This window comes from Cyrtonyx montezumae, unplaced genomic scaffold (assembly GCF_038088225.1).
Source record: "Cyrtonyx montezumae isolate F1298 unplaced genomic scaffold, pur_monq_1.0 scaffold_35, whole genome shotgun sequence".
In the NCBI taxonomy this organism is placed as follows: Eukaryota; Metazoa; Chordata; class Aves; order Galliformes; family Odontophoridae; genus Cyrtonyx; species Cyrtonyx montezumae.
In genome coordinates this window covers 2,318,574-2,338,151 of record NW_027072040.1, presented here as the reverse complement: position 1 = coordinate 2,338,151, position 19,578 = coordinate 2,318,574, and the positions used below count along the sequence as shown (strand labels likewise).

General features: G+C 47.1%; 1 protein-coding gene across 1 annotated transcript; it reads right to left on the bottom strand.

The window, feature by feature from the left end:
• Window positions 1–3,825: 3,825 nt before the first annotated feature.
• On the bottom strand, window positions 3,826–13,418 carry TAT (tyrosine aminotransferase). Its single transcript, XM_065745360.1, has 12 exons — window positions 13,316–13,418; window positions 11,433–11,668; window positions 11,118–11,222; window positions 10,205–10,272; window positions 9,716–9,874; window positions 9,383–9,521; window positions 8,764–8,816; window positions 8,355–8,507; window positions 7,358–7,486; window positions 6,921–7,004; window positions 5,299–5,397; window positions 3,826–4,488 (listed from the first exon to the last, which is right to left on the bottom strand). Exons 2-12 carry the CDS (start codon window positions 11,665–11,667, stop codon window positions 4,345–4,347), a joined length of 1,368 nt encoding a protein of 455 aa, XP_065601432.1. The 5' UTR covers window position 11,668; window positions 13,316–13,418; the 3' UTR covers window positions 3,826–4,344.
• Window positions 13,419–19,578: the final 6,160 nt, after the last annotated feature.

The following is a 19,578-nucleotide window of genomic DNA, read 5'->3' as shown; positions in this document are numbered from 1 at the left end:
AAATCTACAGTCAGGCAAGTGCCAGAATGCATAGGTGCAATACCCATGCTAAATGCCAGTTAGAGCTTGTTCCTCCCGAGCCAGAGCAGAATTCACCCCATATGATTTCAAGAATGAGGAAAGACAAGAAAGATGACTTTAGCAATGTACTACATGAAACATCTCTCCATAGCAATTCTTGGGCACAGTTTGCTGTGATACTGGATTTCTGTTGCTACAGCCTTTCCCTTGAGTTTGAGATAAATTGTAAAGTTATAATGTGAATTATAAACACTTTAAGGTAAATAGACAAGCCTGAATTGACACAGCTTAGTCCCAGAAGATAAACTTGATCTTCAGACTTTGCTCCTGTTTCGCTCGATTATTTGCCTAAAATGCCAAACAGTTTAGGGAATGACTTACAGCTTACTCATGGAACACTGATAATGGCTGGGAGTAGAATTTTCAGATAATAGGTACATGGAAGTACAGCAAGCATACAGAAAAAAATTACCAAGAGTTGCAGTAGGCAGAGTAAAGATGATGACTGACTCTTCCTCCCTCCCTGCTTCAACCCACCCACAGGTGTGTGAACCCTTGTGCTGGGTTTCCAGACTGAAGGCTGATACATAAGACATAACCTCAACCTTGTTCTGAACAGCTGGTAAGCTTAGCTAGACAGCTTTTAAGTGACAGTACTCCTGTTGACAACACATCTTGTGTCTTGTCCTGTTAATAGCAAGACTTGGCCCATACTGAGCCTTCCTTCTCCACCAGAGCTACTCTACTTTCTCATAGTCTGATTTCAAAATTGCTCCTAGTCACCTCAAGAAAATGTTGCTCCCCAGCCTCCTGCTGCCACCTCCTCTTACATCCATTGTCTTTACCACAGCCCTGGACACTTCTTTCTGTGGAATCCCGTCCATGTCTCCCTTTGATGTGTACTAAGTATTTCCTTCCTCCAGGACTCACGAGTAATACTGCTGGAGCAGGTCAGCTCATCCGGGGTCAGGTTCTGACAGGGCCTGCTGCTGGAGCACCTCTCCTACGAGGAAAGGTTGAGGGAACTGGGCTTGTTCATCTTAGAGAAGAGAAGGCTCCAGGGAGACCTCATTGCGGTCTTCCAAGACTTGAAGGGAGCATAAAAACAGGAGTGGGAATGCCTGTTTATGAGGGTGGATAGCAATGACAAGGGGGAATGGTTTAAATATGAGACGAGGAGGTTTAGGTTAGAGATTAGGAGGAAGTTTCTCACACAGAGGATGGTGGCACACTGGAACAGGTTGCCCAGGGAGGTCGTGGATGCCCCATCCCTGGAGGCATTCAAGGCCAGGCTGGATGTGGCGCTGGGCAGCCTGCTCTAGTGGTTGGTGGCCCTGCACATGGCAGGGGGATTGAAACTAGATGATCATTATGGTCCTTTTCAACCCAGGCCATTCTATGATTCTATATGTCTTGCACAAATTAGGCTGCGTGTCTCCCTTCGTGCATAAACAAGCTTTGCATGACCACTTTCCCCTAGCACCACGTTCCCCATTCCACTCCTGAGCAATGCCAGGACCTCACTGACCATACCTTGATTGCCTCCATGCGATTGCCCAGGCTCCAACTCAGGACAAACCCTGATGGATCCAGGTGCATTCTAGTGACGAGAGGGATGGTCTAGGCAGTCTCTCATCTCTCATGGTTCAGTACCACAGCTCCATGGTGGGAGGCATTCAGTAACTGTTTCAGACAGCAACCCAATGGAGGAGACACTCAGGGCTCTTGGAAGAGATACTGGATGAGGAAAGGACCAGGGAAGTGGCTGAATCCACATTCTTAAGGTATCTGGATGAATTGATGGCCTAACTGCTGGCAGGTGTGATTAAGCCCAGCCCAGCAAGGCAAAACATGGCACTGCAGGTAGGTGAGTCCACTACCAGTTCCTTTGGAAGCTGAGAACATTTAATTTAACTTTTTCATCTGCCTAGGAGCTGAGAAGTTCCTTTGTTACTATAGCAAAGCATAAGTGTAGCCCAGGTGTGAGGTTGCCTCACCACTTAGGTCTCTGCATATAAGGTAGATCACCCTCCTCCTAAATGTGGCCAGCCCAGACAAGGCAGAAAATTGGATAAGCATGCTGCAAGCCTGCCCCAGGGAATACAGCTTGTGCTCCCCAGCGAAGACATAGAGGGTGGGTGCAGATCAGCTATTTAGAGCACTGAAAAATTCTACCAAAGCACTGCCAGCACACAGCGTCATGTTTACAATAGATGATGTCAATAGAGGAAGTGGCCTTGAAAACATCTAAGTGTATTGAGATTTATAAGGCAGTAATAAAGAGGCATATGCCTCTGTCTGCTGGTCAGATGTTTTCTGGGCTAAGAGGAATAAAAATTACATTAAACACTAAAGAGTAGCTGCTTGTTAACAGACACCTCTACGACTGGAGGAAAAGGGTCTCACAAAGGGAGAGGGATCTCAAAGGAGCACATAATGGCAACAGGACCAATGCAGTGAGCAGGTGTTATAAAGAAAGAAGAAAACGGAATGCTCACCCACCTCCAAGGACCTAGGCTTACAGGAAAAACTCCACAGAGGAGGGATCTCCAACAAGAGAACCTTCCACAGTGGCAGTCAGCCCTTAAATGAGGTCTAATTGCCTTCACCTTTGCTCCCAGGACTGATCAGGTCTTTTCTCCAGGTGCTCAATCAGTGGTTCAGGCTGTGACTCAGCAGTTACCATACAGAGCAGCCTTGTTTAAAAATGGGAAGACTATTAATTATTAATGGAAATTAAAGCCTGAGAACCCAAGATACCTGGGGAAGAGTTCAAGAAGACAAACTTGACAACTGCAGTAGATGCAACACAGTACAACAATGCAGCAGTGTCATCCTGTAAAGTCCCCTGTCCCAATGGACTCCTCACACATCATTTGTCAATCTTTGTCTCAAGCAACTTGTGTTATCTATTTTGAGGTCTAGTGGCCTCATATCTCGGAAGTTCCTCTCATTCCCTCACAGCCCAGCTTCTCTCTTTCTTTCTGGGATTGCTTTGTTTGAAAGGATGTAGCTTTGGATGGTCAGCTGATGTGTACCTTTTCATAGACTGCTTTTTTTCTCACATAGCTTCCTCCAGCATACTGGTACTCAGACTTTGTGCTGGACAGAAGAGGAGTCCACTGAACCTGGCAGAAGGTCTGGCAGCATGTAATTTAGTGCCAGCCCATTTTTCAAGGGAAGTCAAAGTCAGCCTATGAGCCTCATATCGCAGTAAGACAGATGAATAGAACTGCAGGTGACAGCATGAAGCACACTGTACATCACTCTGTGATGAGAAAATGTTCCTCGAGCCCCTGACTACAGCAATCAGTCTGATGGGCTCATCTTTCCATTAGGTGCCAGGCCATCAGTTCTTACTTTATGGGTCTTACTCATTCAGCCATCAGCAACCTGGGCGTGGTGGCACATCACAAACACTCGCACAGTGAAAGCATTTCAGAGAAATATCTTTACTGCTGGAGTGGGAAACACCCAGCCACCTCGACCTTGGACATCTGGAGGTTGGTGCCTGGTACTGCCCACCCAGGCACCAGCGCACATTACTCTGCTGGGAGCCTGGGAGAGACTATACGGATCAACAAGCAGCAGAAGAGGGAGTGAGCTGTGGAGGGGCTGAGCCACTGCTGGGAGCTTCTAGTCTCACTGGAATGCAGGCAGTTGGCTCTTGCCTGTGCCTGGTTTGCAGGGCCTGTCCTACCCTGCCCCATCCAGGCAGCTGCAGGGACAGAAGAGAGCATGGGGCACCGCAGGCTGAACAAGCGACCCACTGGGCACGGGCCCTTACTGACACACTAAGGGGACTGCCATCTCAGAAGATTTATTAATAAAAAAAGTCACAATAACTTACTCCCTTTGCTGGACAAAGGGCTTGGTATAAAGCGCTCTGGCCTCCTGAAGTAAAGACAGGTGAGAGGTGGGTGAGTGTCTCTTGACCTCTGAGATTGTGGCCATCTCTTGCCCCAGAGGGGGAGTGCAGGCAGTGCAGGAGCTACTGGCCACTCAGGGTCAATGCCTGGTGCAGGAATAGCCAGGTACCCTTGCCGGTGGCTGGTTTGTCACCAGCACAGAGACCACTATGGGGTGCAGATGCAGAGTATATGGAGACCACAGGCACCAGATGCCAAAGGATGCGAGAGGTGCAGTGGAAAAGGAGAGAAGATCTGCTTCTTTCTATGGTGCTGAGGGGTTTGTGGAGCAAAACAGTTGAAGCAGCAGGACAGCACCTGCCTACAGGCAGGGGGACGTGGTGCTGGCTGGAAGCAGCACTGCCTGCCACCTCACACAAAATCCAGCCTGGCAGAGGCAGGAGGTTGGCTGTGGCTACTTGTCACACTCAAGATCCTGGGCCCCCTCAGCACCCTGGTAGTGCATCTCGCAGAACTCCTGGATGCGACTGCAGGCCTCCAAGATCATCTCCTCAGGTACAGTGATCACCACACGGAAGAAGTTTGGGTACTCAAAACACTGAAACGATAAAGAATGAGACTGGCTGATTATTTGGGATACTATTTGTGTATCACAGCCCTGCTCTGGGGCCATATTCTATATCAGCAAATGAAAATGGTCAGCATAGAACATCCAGCAAGAGTGGAACGGCTGGACTCCCACTCTATTAGGCTGACTGTTCCATTCCAAGCATATCTCCCAGCTCCATCTCTAAAACTTCTCAGAGGAGACATAATGCTGTGCAGGCCACAGACCAACGCACTGTATGGACTGTGTAGGAACCAGGGAACAGTCCTTAAGGAGCTAGGGACTCCTCCCTTCTTCTCAAAGGCTTAGAGAGAGTGAGAGCTGGAGAATGTCGGAGGCCTTAGGACTCAGTGCAGGAAGTGGAGTAGGATAGGGGATAGACATAGGCACAGACATGATTCTCAAGTCTGTAGTCTCTTCCTACAAGTGTGGGGGACTGGAAATGGAGCATGTGAAGTAGCACAGGTGGGAACAGTTCCAAGGCCTCTGAGAGAATGACTTCTGCAAGGAGGTATGGGGGTATGTACAGTTCAGGGATACAACTGCCAGCATGTGAAATAAAGAGCAAGTTTGAAGCTGGGACAATCCTGGCAACTTGACCAAGGACTGTTAGTGAGCTAGAGCTTGCCAGTCACCATCTCTAGACAGCACTTGGACCTCACAGGCAGTACATAGACACCATTAAAGACCATGGACATTGCATACTAGATTCCCAGACTGTCCCCAGCTCAAGGCTGCAAAGCTCTATTTGCCTCTCTCCCAATGCTTAGACATCCCTGGGGCTCCCGGAGTCAGACTCACCGTAGCTGGCAGGCAAAACACAGACTGTTCTGAGATGAGCCGCTCAGTGAACTCCACATCATTTTCAAACTCAGGAAAATGCTCCATTTCAATTTCAACCTGCACCAAAGGAATGAAGCATGGCAACCAATACTATATATCATGTCGCTGCTTACCCACACTGCTCAACAACTGCCCAGTTGCACTTTGCTATCTGTCCTCAGGAAATTTGCTCATCATTTGGGCTGAGTAGAATGTGAGAGACAAACAGAAAGATATAAACAAAAACTAGAGATTTTTTAAGAAGTAAACTTAATGTAAAACTAACTGCCAAAAACTGGAATTTCAGTTAAGGACAACTTTAGTCAAAAACTGGTAGCAGAGATGTTGGAACCAATTAGAAATTAGAAGGGATAACTAAGATAAGGGAAAAAAATGTGTGAGAGAACTCTACCCAATATCTATTAGTAATCCCATCATGCAAGAAATGCATAAGGTAAGAAAAAGTGATGGAAAATAAATTAATGAGTTGGGTTGGCTTTTTTTGGGGGGTGGGGTTTGGTGGTTTTTTGTTGTTGTTGTTGTTTTGTTTTGTTTGTTTTTTAAGATAGCGAGGTCTAGAATACTATGGAGAAAAGAATTCTTTGTGGCTTAATGTGGATGATGTAATTGTTAAAAAGACAAAGAAAATAAGAAACACTCAATCAGTATTTCTGCTCTATATTTGGAAAGAAGAAGACTGTCCCATTATCACATAACCAAAGACATCTCATGAAAATATTCATAAATAAAGGCTGTGAGAGAGAATTTGCATGCAGAAGGTCTGAAAAAGCCAGTGGAAAAAAAAATTATCAGCTGATTTAATATGGAATGTGTGTTCAGATACTATGGAAATACTAGAGGGTGAACAAGCCTTGAAGCTATCTCTCTACGTAAGCAGCATAGGAATGACATACGTAACTCTGGGCAAGACTGGCTACAAGTAAACTGGTAACGATTTATCTATCGAATATGAGTGAGACTGATGTTGCAGTATATTTCCACTTCTGAGTCCACCATTTTTAAAACTGATAAAAAAGTAAGATATTATGAGATCAAAATGAAAGATAAAAATATACGGAACTTGGGGCTTAAACATTTCAGTGTTGCTTGTTGAGAAAGGATATTTCACTATGCTATAAAGAGTTACAGAAAAATCAAAAAACAACTCAGAACCAAACCTAACCGACACCAGAAAAGGCAGAAAAAGAGGCAACAGTGTAGGCAGAAGACAGCTGTGTAGAAGGAAGGTTACACTTAAAGAAGCAGGTTTGATAATCTGGTGTGGTAAAGGGGCTTACTATGGCACTGTCATCTTGTTTCAAATCCAGGTAAAACAATATTCTTTTGCAAAGGACAAGTCCTTGAGTTCTTTGCAGGTGCAAGAAGACGAAATTTACCATCTTCTGCTCAGTGAGAAGTAAGCAACATATCCTGGCCTTCAAAAACAACCAAGAGATGATTCCACTGTGCTGGGCAATGTGAAGATGCATTCAGTAGAGAGCTGGTGTCAGGTGCTACCCTGAAGCCATTGGTAACCACCAGTAAAGAGTTCTAGGGTAACCACTAATGACTGGAAATGACATTACACTCTCCTCACTTACCATGAGGTACATGGCTCCAGCAGGCCGAACAGGCTGGAGGCCTGGGATAGCTGATAGAGCAGCGTAACAAAGGTCTGCATTGGACTGAAATGTAGAAAGGAGAAAGTTCAACAACAGGCGAAATTCTAGGAAGCTGATTAGCAAATGGAAGCCAAGCTCTGGACCAGGACTATGAACAAGTATGCACACTGCAAATAAAGGGGTAAGGAATGCAAACAATATGGGTGATTATGGCCTTGAGTAAGGCATACATTACTGGGATTAACTCAGCAAGTCAGGGCTTAATGCTCCACTACCTGGGTCACCAGCTCCAGCTACAAGGCTAAGCTACCTGTCATGGCCAATTCTCCTGCCATGACAATGAGCTAGAGAGATACTGATTCCCCCACTCCAAATAACACACGAACAGACTACTGACCTGATTACAGTTTGATTACCTTGAGGATGCTGAGGGTGTTGTGGTAGAAGTCGGGAGGCGTTCTGTGCAAAATATGTTCCAGTGCTCCTTGGACAATTGTACATGGTCCTAGGATCCTTTGGCTCAATCTCAGAAGGCCATCCCTGATCTGAAAGAAACAGGTAGTATTTGCAGGCTGTGCTCAGACTGCTTTTCTGAAGGGACAACTCCAACGCCTACTACCTGCACGTCTGCAGACTTCTACAGCTGTTCACATTACTCTCTTCAGTAAGCACATGGAGCCCTTCAGAACATTTACTTGTCTACATGCCAGGTGTCTGCAGACTATTTACAGTGTCATTCTCTGTTCCCCAGTTGAGGACTGTAATGCCAGCAGAAATATACTTTTGAGCTTCCCGGTCTGACTCAAAACAGCTAATATTCTGACCAAATGAAACCAGAGCTCATCCAGATACCACTTTACATGTCCATTAGGTTTGTGTCCACAATCCACACTTTCAAAGTCAGATAGAGAGAACCAACATCAGATTTTCTGCTCACTCAATTGCCTTTCTTCTCTCACTTTTCATGCAGAAATCCCTTTGGGTAGAAAGGTCATTGCAGTAGTTACACTGCTTGCTCTCATTACATGTATGAATAGCCAGACAAAACACTGACTACATAGCTTGGAATTTTAGTCCCACTTTTAAGAGAAAACTTATGAGAGCACACAGACCCCGCTGTCTGCTGGTAAACCATGCAGTACCATTAATGCACACTGGAGCTATTTGAGAAGAGAAGACACTAGAAGCACACAAACAAGACAAGAGTAAAAGGCAATATATGGGTGCGGATGAAGTAAAGAAGACACATGAAAAGCCAGCATGTGAAGAAAAGCAAGTAAGCAACTGGGTGACACCCACACGAAAGCAAAAGAGCAGAACAGTACATGCCTCTGCCAGTCAAAGCCCTGCCAATCCACACACTGAAGACACTGCAGATCTGTTGCCATGACAGTGACACTTGGTAGTTCTCACCTCATTACCAAAGATGTCTCTCCTATCGTGGATTAAGATCCAGCCCATCCGCCAGCCAGGGACTAGCCACCGCTTTGCCAAGCCACCACAGGACAAGATTGGCACATTAGTGCTGAGTGTTGCAATGGGTTCATACTTGCAGTCAGCAAACACCTGTGATGGGTAGCCGTGTTAGAATTGTCTCTGTATCTCACTGTGAAAACTGGGGGGACTGTGCACGAGACACAAGAATTGAAGAAGGACATGAAAATTACACCCAGGACTGCATGTCACGGGCACAGGCTCAGGCACAGTATGGGACAAAGAAGCAATTTCTCGTCTCTGAAGGGCTCGCTGCCATGGCCAAAGGGCAAGTGCAGCAGAAATGGCAGGTAGCACAAGGATGCAAAGGACTGTGATGGACACTCACCATGTCTCCATAGATCTCATCAGCAAGGATGGGCACGCACTGTCTTGATGCCACTGTGGGAGAGAGGGCATTCAGCCTAGACATTCTGCATCCTCCACGGGAGCAGACTTGCCTTTTTCTACAGGGCCTGGAAGACTGTGGGAAATTCTGCCCCAGGGCAGAGGGTCCCCCTCTTTCTCCTACAGGGTGATCACTTGGAGAGCCTTGCCCTGGCTAAGCCTACTTCTGCTCAAACCTATAGATATAGGTAGCACAGCTCCTGGATTGGTAGACCTGTGCTCAGGAGCCATAGGGCTCCCTGTGAACACAATCCTGTAGAGCCAGAGTGGAGAAATAAGTGATCCAAGACACACTGGCCATCTTAGAAACACCAAGACACGTATTCTACATGTTCTTCTCCAGAAAACGCAAACTCTTCAAACTGAGTGTGTGGTCCAAGGCTGCAGTCAGTCATGAGGTAAGAGTCAAACCCCAGGACCACAGCACTGCTTCACGCAGTACTGCTGTTACATTGCAGAACAACAGCCTCAGCCTTGAAGAAACACAGCGATCAAGGCACTGGCAGTTTGGTCAAACACTACACTGCAGCTGAAGTCCAGCTATGTACATGTGGTCTCACCTGCCAGGATCTTCTGGAGGTGGCTCTTGCTGAACACAGAGCCACAAGGGTTTGAAGGATTGTTCACAATTACACAAGCTGTTTTCTCATCCACCAGGGACTCCAAGTGCTTCAGATCAATTTCCCAGGACTTTTCTGGCTGATGGAAGAAGAAAAGGGGAAGTACAGTGGGGGAATTGCACTTTGTACACAGAGTGAGGTTTGACAAGGTGCTTGAGGGTGCTCAGATCATATTTACCCACTTCCCAGGCAGCGTCAAGATTTTTATTTATTTATTTATTTTTAAGAGGCAGAGGTGTTAGGACTGCCCTTTCCAAGCTTGCCACCACTTACCAAGAGATTGTAAAGCTTAACTTCAATTCCCATGGACAGTGCCAGAGTCTTGTAGAGAGAGAAGCCAGGCCGTGGCACCAGGATGTTCTGGCCTGGGTTAGCCAAAACTGCCAAGGCAAGTTCTATGGCCTGGCTGCAGCCACTCGTTAAAATGACATCCTACAAAGAACACACAGGAGTGAGTGGAAAGTGCAACCACTCTGAGGATCCCCAGCCACATTGAATGAGTGAAGATCCTAACTGAAGGCAGAGAACCTCCAACAGCTAAAGAACTTGACCTCTGTCCAAGAAAGGTGGAAGAGAATGGTCCAGGGCAGGGAAAGGGAGCAGCACGCTGGTGCAAAACAAGGCCATGAGCTACCCACAGGTCCCATGGCTGGACAGGGAAGGACAGGAGCTGGGGCAGGGTCCCCATGCCACATGGGCTAGGCATGGGCAGCAGCACCCTGCCCGTGCTGTGGTGGCAGTACCTTGGCTGCACACCAGTACCTGGGCCTCCAATGGTGCCTCTGGGCAGTTGTAATACGCAGCCACTGCTTCTCGACAGGACTGGTAGCCTGTGGAGAGAAGAACCACACGTCTGATAGGTTTTTACAGAACATCTCATTTTTCTTGCTAGGACAAGGTTCACAGGTGCCTGCCCAGCCAGGGTAAGCCCATTTGTTAATTACACAGTCCCAGGACAGAAGAGACCATCCTTCCTCAGGCCAGGCAGCATGCAGCCCCAAGACTGGGACAGGTATGACAAGAGAGGAGACATGGCCCTGGAAAGAGGGATGGTTTTTGCCCAGCATGTGCTGAACATGGAATTCAATTGAGCTGGGTAGAATGTAGCCAGGGAGATAATTTCACCCAGTAGGAAGCCAAGTCTTGCTGCATAACGTTCGCTGTTTAGTGGTGGTACAAGGGCAGCCCTCCTTGCACTGGTTCTTCATTGTCACAATGCAGAAAGAGTTCTGTGAGGTAGGTGTGATCTATGCTCTGCATATGCTGTTAGCACTAACAGCAAACAAGGCTCATTCTCTGTAAAGGTGGGGAATGCAAGAGGAATCCTGGTCAAAGCGTACTAGGAGGAACTTGGCTGCAATCCATGTCCAGGAGATACAGTCCTAAGGCCTTCTGGGTCCCTGAAGCCCTGCCTGCTCTAGCAGATCAGGAAGCAAACACAGCTGTTGTGGGAGAATCTGAACCTTGGTAGTATCTCAGGGAAAACACATATGTGATGCCTTCTCAACCAGATCATGCGGGGAAGGGCACTTGTGACATCTGGAAGATATATATTTGTGAGCTCATGGGACTACTGACTAGGACAGCTGCAGAGTGCTACTGGAAAGATATCTGAAGGTTCCATATACCTGCTGTGGGGGAGGACCTGCCATATGTCTAAACTATGTCAGCTTACCAACAGATGGAGCATAGCCATTGTAACGTCCTGAATCCAAAGCCTCCTTCATAGCCCTTGTGACCTCATCATTTGTGGGAAGGTTTCCAAAGACTGTTGGGTCCCCTTTTCAAAGATTGAAAAATAACAAAAAACATCAAAAACAAACAAAAAAAACCCCCTCAGTTTTCACTGCTCTGTGGCAGGCACAGAGCTGTGTGACAATCTGGCACATTCTATTGTTTCCCACAAGCTTTGCAGTTCAGAGCCCTGCAATCTGGCAGCCTCACAGGCCACTTCACTGCTCAGAGGCTTCAGCCATAGCACCGTGCTCACCTAAGGACAAGGAGATCATGGCTTTCTTTGGGTTGGGCTCCACCTTCATGCTGTCTACAATGGCTCTGACAGGATTGAAAGTCTTCTTTGACATTTCAGAAGCCCTGACAGCCCATCTTGGCTTTCGGCCCTTCACCTTCCCCAGTGACATGCTGTTTCCATTGGTCTTGAGATGAATATCCAACAGGGGGACATGATCTCCTTGGCCATTCACTTGGATCAGGTACGAGTCCATCCTGAAAGTTAGTGGTAGATGGATTTCCTGAGCTTAGTTAATACATGCCAGACAAAGGCTCTGCCTATCTGGGAGGCATTGCCTATGACTATCCAAAAACAAAATATCTGAAAGCTGCAGAACTGCCTACTGCCTACGTGCAAGTCAGTCACTTGCAGAGCTATACTTCGGTCCAAGGAATGAATCTCCACATGTAAATGAGGTAACAATGGAGCAGGAAAGACAAAGGCATCTCCCTGTGTTAGTCCCATTGCTTCTTAGTATGGGGGCAATTGCTGTGGTGGAGAGGAGCAGCTCCACTAAATCATAAATTCATTATCTAGTAGTTAGCAGCATATTGTAGTCTTTGCATGGCTGCAGATTCAATGTTCCACTGCTAGAAGGGCCAGGACTTGCACTGCTCCTTTCACCTGCCAGCCATTAACTTGCAGAACACCCAGAAACTTGCATAATACTCAGAAAGTCCCTTCAGTCTGCAGATAGAAATACTGTATTGTTAAAATTAAACCTTACATTAAAAAAAGTAGTTCTGATTCCATCTTATCAGAATACAGTTAACAGTGTTAGGGTGTAGGTTATGGACACTTGTCTCTGTCAGCATAGAGCAGTACTCCAGTCCAAACCAAGGACTCCTGACCAAAAGTGCTTAAAAACAATGAAGAAATGCTGGTGGGGTCGTGAGGGAAATCAAGGTGATGACACCATCCCCGGCAAAGTGCCTGTAGTCCTCCCTGATGTTGGGTAAGAAGCAAGGCACAGCAGAGGAACAGCTGCCTTCTAGACCTCCAAAAGTAGGCAGGAAAGTGGCTTACACACATGAGCATGTACAACCAAATTACCACCTAGTCCCAGCCAGCAAAAGCTTAAGAGCTGCTGCTAACTTAGGAGGAGGCTAGGGACAGAGCTGGCAGAGACATCCTTAGCCACCAAGCCTATTCTCATCATCTCATCTGACATCAGCATTGTGTCCTTGTAATCCTTTCACCTACTGCCGATACTCTGTATCTGCATAGCTCTTTTTCTCTGCTCCACTGAAAGACAATTCACTGAACCGTGACCCATTCAGGCTGGCAGTTACATAGCCCCGTCAGCTGTTAGGTGCCATCTTCACAGACACTCCAGACACAACAAACAAGGGAGCTAGCTGACCCTCCCAACATTGAAAGAGTTGTTGTATTACCTGTTTCAGGCAGAATTTGCCACATGAACAAGCATCACTGATTCAGTGAGGTGTGCTCACAGAGATGCCTCATGCTGCTGAAGTTACTCTGCCAGCAGTGCTTCCTTATCCACTTTAAAGCAAAGATAGATCTAACAGGTGGTAGTGATGAAAGAAGATTGAATGCTCCCTGCTTCTAATGCCTTCTGGATCTCCTTTGTACCAGAAGAAGGATACCTAAAGAACCACACAGATTCTTCATAACTGCATAAAAAACTGAGAAAATAAACAAGCCATGAGTCTCTGTTCAACAACAGAGACGAGTGCCAGTGTATAATGCACATCTCAGCAGAGCCTTCATAACACCTTGCAAAATGCAAAGAGAAGCCACATGTGCAGACATAATAGGTGCCTTTAGTATAAGCAGACAGGGAAACACTCCCCACACACCAGTGGCACCAAAGAAGGTACCAGAGGACTGCACCTTACCTTCTAACAGCAGAGAGAGGGGGCCACCAACAAGCGTGGAGGTCCAGTCCCTACTTTTCATCCAGGACAAATCTTGAGAAGGAATTCTTGCAAATTCTTCCCCATGAAATAAGCCCCCAGACTGGGCGTTGGGACAGAATCCTTTAGCCATTGGCTCACAGAGAGGGCTGCTCTCTCCACCCAAAAACGCCCTCTACTCTGTAACCATGTTCACTTCAAATACTTGGAAATTGCCTGCACATTAACTCTTTCTGAGTTAGCCTACAGAGGGCCACAGCTCTGTTTCCTGGAGGCCCTAGGCCACCACCCTTCTGAATCACTTCCCTCTGAAGTCAAAAGCTTACTGTTGGGGGAAGAGAAAGAATCCCATACAGCAAAGCCCAGTATTCCAGCCCTAGCATCTTGTAACGAGCCAAGAGTGGGGTGGTGCACTCTGAAACGAGCAAATAGTATTGGTATGTCCTTCCCACTTCAGAGGCTCTGAGCACTTAATGCTGAGAAAGGACACTGTGGCATTGTTACACAGAGGGGATATCTTTGCCTGTAGGCTGAAGCACTTCCCTAGCAGGCACCAGGAGCTGAAGTGTTAAAGGAAGCTCAGGCCGCCTTTTTTGTTGTTGTTTGGCTTTGTTGTTGTCGCAATGCTCAAGCAAACTCTCATCATTTTGGCAGATAACAGAGATGACGAAATTCCCTCCCCTCTGATAATGCTGCAGAGCACAAATGATGCCATCACCTAAAGGTTTTTAAGTGATGTAAAATCTACTCCTTCTTGTCCTTTGCCTGCTACAGACCAGGGATAAATAAGAAAGCCATCTACACCCTTTCTGTCTTGCAAGTGCTGCTACAAGTCTTCCCCTACTGCCCTGGCAGCAAATAGCTGGAGATCAAAGAGTTGCTTAGAAGCAAGAAACATCCTACTATCTCCTGGCAAACCTCCATGGCAGAGGTCAGCAGTAACTGATTTATTTATTTATTTTCTGGTCATGCCTATTCTGCTCATGTGTGGCCTTCCACACAAAGGAAGGAGGATCATCTGAGCTTAGCACATACCCACTGCATTACCAGTAATAAAGCTGCATCTCTCCAGGTGCAATGGCATTTCCCCTCAGCCCTGGTCATGGGGCTGGGGTAATGCTGCAGGGGAGTTGTGGCCTGCTGTTGGCTGCAGTACTACACTGGGTGCAGCTGAGGGCACAACAGGTGCTGGTGACATGGGTGCTGGAGACAGGCTGTCACCTAGTGGGTTGCAGCCGGTGGGACTGGAGAGACACTCCTGTCCCAGTTTGACTGGCAGGACTCCCACAGCTGCCACCCCGGGGACTGGGCAAGGAATAAAGCTTTTCAAAAACACCTAACATAGAAATATCTTGTTTTGAAGCTGTTTATATTTTATCCTTTGAGAGTTGCACAGCTCTAGATTTTCTCTCCTTTTTCTGAAGCCTGAAATGAATAACCTTCAGAAGCTCAGGTGTGTCCTCTCCAAGCACCTGTTGGTATTTTTCTCTCTTCTCCTAGCTGGTCTCATCACTTGCCATGCTGCAGCCCTGACAGGGTTAAATGTGCTGCTGGGAGGTCTCAAGGACGCTGCTGCATGTTCTGCCTAACAACAACCCTGAACACAATGCAACCAGAGCTCTACCCATAATCCTACATACTGCAGTGGGGTTCAGGGCAGGGCATGGTGGGGTGGCCTGCTGCCAAGAGGAGAAAAATGTGGCTCTGGAGGCACAGGTAGACTCAGTTACATAAGGATGAGAGCCTGTCCAGACATGGGAAGGACACAGTGCAATGGGGTCAGTGGGTTTATCCCGCTACTGCTATGCCCTTCTCCTCTCCCTGCCTAACTCCAGTCCTTATCTGTACAATCCCATGTCATACAGTTCTCCCCATCACCTTGTGCCCATGGAGCCTCCCAGGACCAAAGCATGAGCACACTGCTCAGCATTTCAAATTCTCCAAGTACAGTGAAGCCAATCCATGCATAGGGCAGCAAGAGGTGCCCATACTCTGCAGCGCATGTTTCTGCCAGTAAGGCAGCTTGTGGTTCTCTGTACCCCACCAGCTCTCACACCACCTTCTGTTTCTCTTTCTCAGCAGCTCCTCCCTATGGGTTTCTTGTTTTGTACCTCTTCGGCTCCCTTTTTCTTCTATAACATCAGCAATTGACCTTTGTCTTACTGGAAGAAGAAACTGAAGATGGCTTTGATGTTCCCTGGGTACTGCCTTGCTCTTGCACCACAACTGCTCCAAAGGCTGTTTCTATGAACAGAGTTTAAACCTACAAAAACAAGCAGCTCCTGCTTCAAAGGCGAGCCACAGTTATGAAGGAGGACTGACAAATGGCTGCTGGAGTGGAGCATGGATGCAAGCGTTGCTACCCTGGCAAATCTATGACTTCAGTTAGGCTGCAGGCAGGATGTGCTCCAGTAGAGTTTTGCACATATGCTCTGCACTACCATTCAGGGTATGCTAATCCGGGGACAGACAATCAGCTGCTCTGCACAAAAATCTAGCAGGTTTTTTTCTAGACTAACTGCAAGTCACTCCAGTAATTACCTCCTCACATTCTCCTTATCTTTCCTGCAATTTCTCTGCTTCTTTCTGCAGTTGGCACAGCCCTAACAGGGTCAGGGTTGCTTCGCTAAATGTCCGTCACCTAATTGCTGTTTAGACCTTTCTAATAGTATCAGCCTTTAATAACCAAATATGTGATTTTTCCCATTACTTTTTATTCTTGATCAATTTCTTGTTAATTACTCCTTTAGATGTACAAACAGATGTGAAGACTCCTTGGCTCCAGTGAATTTTGTGACTGATTACTGGCTCCCAAGACATTTCTAACACTGTGGCTGGTCTCTGGAAATGCAGGAGACAAAAACACCAAATGCTTTCATGACCAGGGACTACTGTGAGCCTCCTGAATGTCAGTGCGGCAGTGCCATGGCCTAATGCTGGCAGTGCGAGGTAAGCCAAATGACTCTGCATGCAGACCACTGCAGCACTACAGAAGAAAAGGAATCCTGCACCTACATGGTGTCTTGCACTGCTCAGCCTTGGCCTTAAGTCCACGTGCAGGACACTTGCAGAACGCTGAGCAAAGCAGTGAGAACCCCAGGTTCATGGAGTGTCAGCAGCACTGGTGACTACAGGCACAGCAGACACAGTGAAGGATTAACTGGCCCTCATGGAGCTGCTGCAGAGAATGCTCCACAGAAGCGGCCATCTGAGTGGTTCCTGGGTGCAGGCACTGGGAAGATGAGCACCATGACAAGCCTTGTTCTTTGCCTACATCCAGACAAGCGTTGCATAAGTGCGTACCTCATGTTTGAGGTATGACTTCAGATATTCGTGCTGTTGCATCGTTTGTTGAGGCAACTGCCCCTTGGATGGCCTTGAAGCCATGTGACCAGCCAATGAGGACGGGATGGAAAGGAACGTGATGGCTCTGCAGGACAAGGGAACAGCATGAGCTTGTGGTGAGTGGCGTAGGTAGCCTGAGGCACTTTTCTTTTGGAGCACAGAGAGGTCAACTACTCCCATGATTGAATATGAGCTCCAGTGATGGAGAACTACCACATGCCCTGCTAAGCTGCTCCAACAACAACTGCCTTCCAACTCAGGAAGTGATAAAGGCGCATGTCTTTTCTTCTTTTTTTTTTCTTTGAGGGTGCCTAAATCACATCTCTTCTGCTTCAAATTAAGATCACTGCTTCCTGATCATGCCAATGGCAGATAGGGAGAACAAAATATTCCCCTTCTCTTGTCAGTAGTTTTTTTAAAGTTTGCAGGTTGTTAAAGTGCCTCACTGACCAGCCTGCAAGTTGTTAATAGGCACTCAAGACAAGGAGAGGACTGGCCTAAGTCTTTTTTCATAGGTTATATTTCCAGAGCTTTCTTTTGCTGTAGAAAAGAGCAAAAAGCAGGGAGAGGAGGGAGCATAAGAATTTCTTCACATGTCCTACATGTGACATTTATGTTTATACACCCTAGTGATGTTAGCTTTTTTCGCAACAAGATGACACTGTGGACTTGAGTTCAATTTGCGATTCACAAAAACCTCCCGTTCTTTCCTGCAGCACAGCTGCTTTGTCATTGTGCTGCACAATGTTTCCATGACTATTTATTTGTGTGAGAGGGTAAAACTTTTTGTGATGTTCAGCAGGGATTGTGCTGCAGCTCCTAGCTCTCTCGTGCTGGTGAAGTATGAAGCAGTTCACGACTTGCTCTTTCTACCTCACCCTGTGAGTTCCCAGGGAGGGCACTGAACCAGGTCAGAGCTGCTGGCCATGGCAGCCAGGGCCAGCCCTTCCCTCCCCGTGGAGAGGCAATGACATCAGGAGCAGCCAGGAACAGAAGAGGAGGAAAAAAAAAAGAAAAAAAAAAAAGGAAAGAGAAAGAAGCCAAAGCAAACGAGAACAGCTTGTTGCTCTCTTCTCCTGACTGCTGCCTCTTGTTGCACTGAGAATAGGAACTCAACAGGCGGTGTTGACCAAGCTCGGGTGGTTTACCAGCTGCGAAAATTTGAGCACAGGTGATGTAAAACATTTCGGTTCTCAATATAATCACAGAAACTGAATGCGATTGAGTCAGATCAGCAATGACCTGAAGTTTGTACCCAGCAGCAAACATTCCAAGAGAACATTGATGTGTCACCAAATCAACAGCACTTCCCAGCTCTGTCTTTTTTTTTTTTTTTTAATAACTAATCATAAACATCACAAAATCCAAAGGTAGTTTTGGTTCAGGTTGCTGGAGGACCAGCAGCAACACTGCATAAGAAATGACTATTTGATCCCGTATTATTACTCACAATTCAGCTTGCTTGCTCACATCACAGCAATTAACAGCTCTACTAGGCAAAACTATATTGCCTGTGATCCTAAAATTAAATGAAGGGTTGCTAACAACTTTTATGCCCATTTCTTCACAGCAGCAAGGAGGTCTTGGTTCTAATGCATGAACACAAGGGACTGAAATATGAGCACACCAAAACATGTGCAAGAGTTTATTGATGAGCACCTGCACAGTCTCCAGAGGCCCCATCCTGGGCTCCATGTGCTCTCCCAATTTCCTGACTTCACATCGTCCTACAGCTCCTGCCTCCTCTATCTGAAATGGAGGAGAACAAGAACTCATTTTGTTTTGCTTCTCTCTAATCCACAAACAAGGAAGATTTTAAGGCAAGTTTGCGGAGCTCCACTTCATGGAGCTGTGTGAAATGGGCTGGAGGCTGTTGTCCTTCAGGGCTGAGGCCGTGGCACAGCCCACCCTGTAGGCCTCCCAGTGCACCAGAATTTGTTGCTGTTTCTCCTGCAAGGAGTGAAGTGATCTCACTGTTCTTACAGATGGAGGAAATATATTTTGCACCTTAGTGCTGAAATGGGGTTTCTCATTCAGACACTGAGACGTCAGGGAGTAATCTGTTTCCCTGAAAGTCTGTTTTCCTAAATGCAACAAAAGCACTTATTTGCAGTGCTAATCCTTTTCCAGGGAGCAGTTGGGCAAACCCTTGCAGAAGAGCATTCTCTCTGGTTGTTCTATGTTGCTCTATGTTTTATTCCCACATACACTCACCTCCGCTTCAGCAACTACCAACCAACAAAGGACCAATTAATTTCCTCCCAGCTGCAAGGTGACAGCCGTGCTCAGCAGACTCCGGGTTGGAGGCAGTCAGTCCTGGTGGGCAGCAGGACACTGCTCTGCCTGGAAATGGGTCAGCTTGTGATAACATCACATAGCATTGCCTGAGGTGGCCTCCAGCAAACAGATGCTAATGAGGCCTCTGTGGTTCAGTGTTCATAAATATGAGGTAATGTGTCTGAAGAAAACTACTTGAGCACATGCTAGAGTGCTGTACTGGAATCTGGCAGCAGCACTGAAGGACATATCCTAGTGTTGGAGACAGCCCCATGCGTACGGGCAGCGGGAGGAGTAGCACGATGCCTCGTGTTCCCAGGAAAGGCTGAAAGGAACGCAGAGAGCCGCTTCCCCGGAAAACAGAAACACCAATGCACTCGCATCTTGGGTGCTGCATACGAGTCCAGCTACATGAAGGGTAACTGGGAGGGTGCACAGAAGGGCCACCCCGTGAGAAGCTGAAATGCCCGGGAAAGGACAGAGGATGTGGAACACTTCCACTCAAAGGGGACCTGTGAGAACCAACTGCCGCCCGGTTTCTCATCGGTACGAGAAAGCAATTCCGTACGGCAGCTGGTGAACTCCAGGGCCGCGGGCAGTTTCGGCGGAACGGAGCGGGCAAA